This window comes from Protobothrops mucrosquamatus, unplaced genomic scaffold (genome assembly GCF_001527695.2).
Source record: "Protobothrops mucrosquamatus isolate PMUCROS unplaced genomic scaffold, P.Mucros_1.0 scaffold75, whole genome shotgun sequence".
Taxonomy (NCBI): Eukaryota; Metazoa; Chordata; class Lepidosauria; order Squamata; family Viperidae; genus Protobothrops; species Protobothrops mucrosquamatus.
The window spans coordinates 536,671-537,940 of NW_015386452.1; the positions used below are offsets into that span (position 1 = coordinate 536,671).

Sequence of the window (1,270 nt, forward strand, 5' to 3'; positions counted from 1 at the left end):
TACTGGTGTGATTGAATCATCAAAAAGAGCAACTCATAAACAGAGAAATTAAAAAAAAAACCTCTAGGTTACCAGAAATCACTATTCCCTGTGTCAAAGGCACTAAAGCATCAGCTTGTGCTCTACATCTCCATTCAAAAGTAAAAATTCATTTTTCGCTTTCTGTTCTATTTGCAAGTTACTAGGCACCCTGTAATACAACTCAAGACAAAGTCAGTTGTTTGGAATTACTACATAGATGTGCTTATAATTGGAAGAATGGAACTCTAGTACAAACATGGATCTTCTTTTTAGAATTAGCATGCATTGATCAACTACTAGTTAAGAGAAGAATTTTAGACTTATGTTCTAAAGAATTTTTTTAAAAATATAAAAAGAAAGTCACAAACAACAGAGGAAAGAATCTTCACTTGCCTTTGTGGGCATAAACACAACTATAAAACTGTGTTGGGTTAAAACTTTTCATCACTGTAATTTACAACATCAAGGGAAATATGTTTATTTCTGCACCATTTCCAAGCACATCATCAAAACATATCACGTGGAGTTTAGTTTTAAAACCATAAGAAAAACAAAATTTATCAACCTACAAATATTTTAACAACTTCCAAATGTATCTCTGTGTAGCTTTTCAGGATAGTAGACTGCAACCACTTTTTATTTTACAATTTGACCATTGCTGTTTGGTTTTGTCATAGCATATCCTATTGGTCAGCCTTGGCTTCTTGTGTGTCCTCAAACTGACCAAACCATTAAGACTGGAATAGCTGCTAGCACAATTTGGTATGTCCAGTTGATTGCTTAATAATTTTTTATCCTCTTTTGATGGATTTTTGAGATCAGAGAAAAAGTCTTGTTTCTTTTGCAAAATGGGTCAAATGTCCAATCAACATTCTACACATCTTCAGTTTTAACTGAGATTGTTTCTTCATTTGGTTGGCAATTCCCATTCTGTTGTTGTTCCATTTCTGCTGCAATTGTTGTCTCCTCTTCCACTGCTGCTTTATGGATTTCAGAATTTTTATTCTCTTTACTGAGTTCTTTATCCTTTATAAATAAAGAAAAAATATTTAAAAGACAAGAAATAAAAAATACACATCAAATTTATCTAATTGATTTTTGAGGGTATGCACTCTCATGCACTCCAAAATTTGAATTTTAAAACATTTTTCTCATATTAACCACAACTTTGTAAGAAATGTCTGGCACTTAAGCCTATTTTGTTGTATAAGATATATTTTGAGATCCATTGACATTCTTGCTATAGAAG

General features: G+C 31.9%; 1 protein-coding gene across 2 annotated transcripts in view; it reads right to left on the reverse strand.

The window, feature by feature from the left end:
- Nucleotides 1–474: 474 nt before the first annotated feature.
- Nucleotides 475–1,270, reverse strand: part of SREK1 (splicing regulatory glutamic acid and lysine rich protein 1) — a 37,250-nt gene continuing 36,454 nt past the window's right edge. For both annotated transcript variants that reach the window (XM_015812204.1, XM_015812203.1), the window contains exon 12: nucleotides 475–1,047. In XM_015812204.1, the coding sequence (XP_015667690.1) occupies nucleotides 895–1,047 (153 nt within the window). In that variant the 3' untranslated portion in view covers nucleotides 475–894. The remainder of the gene's footprint in view (nucleotides 1,048–1,270) is intronic.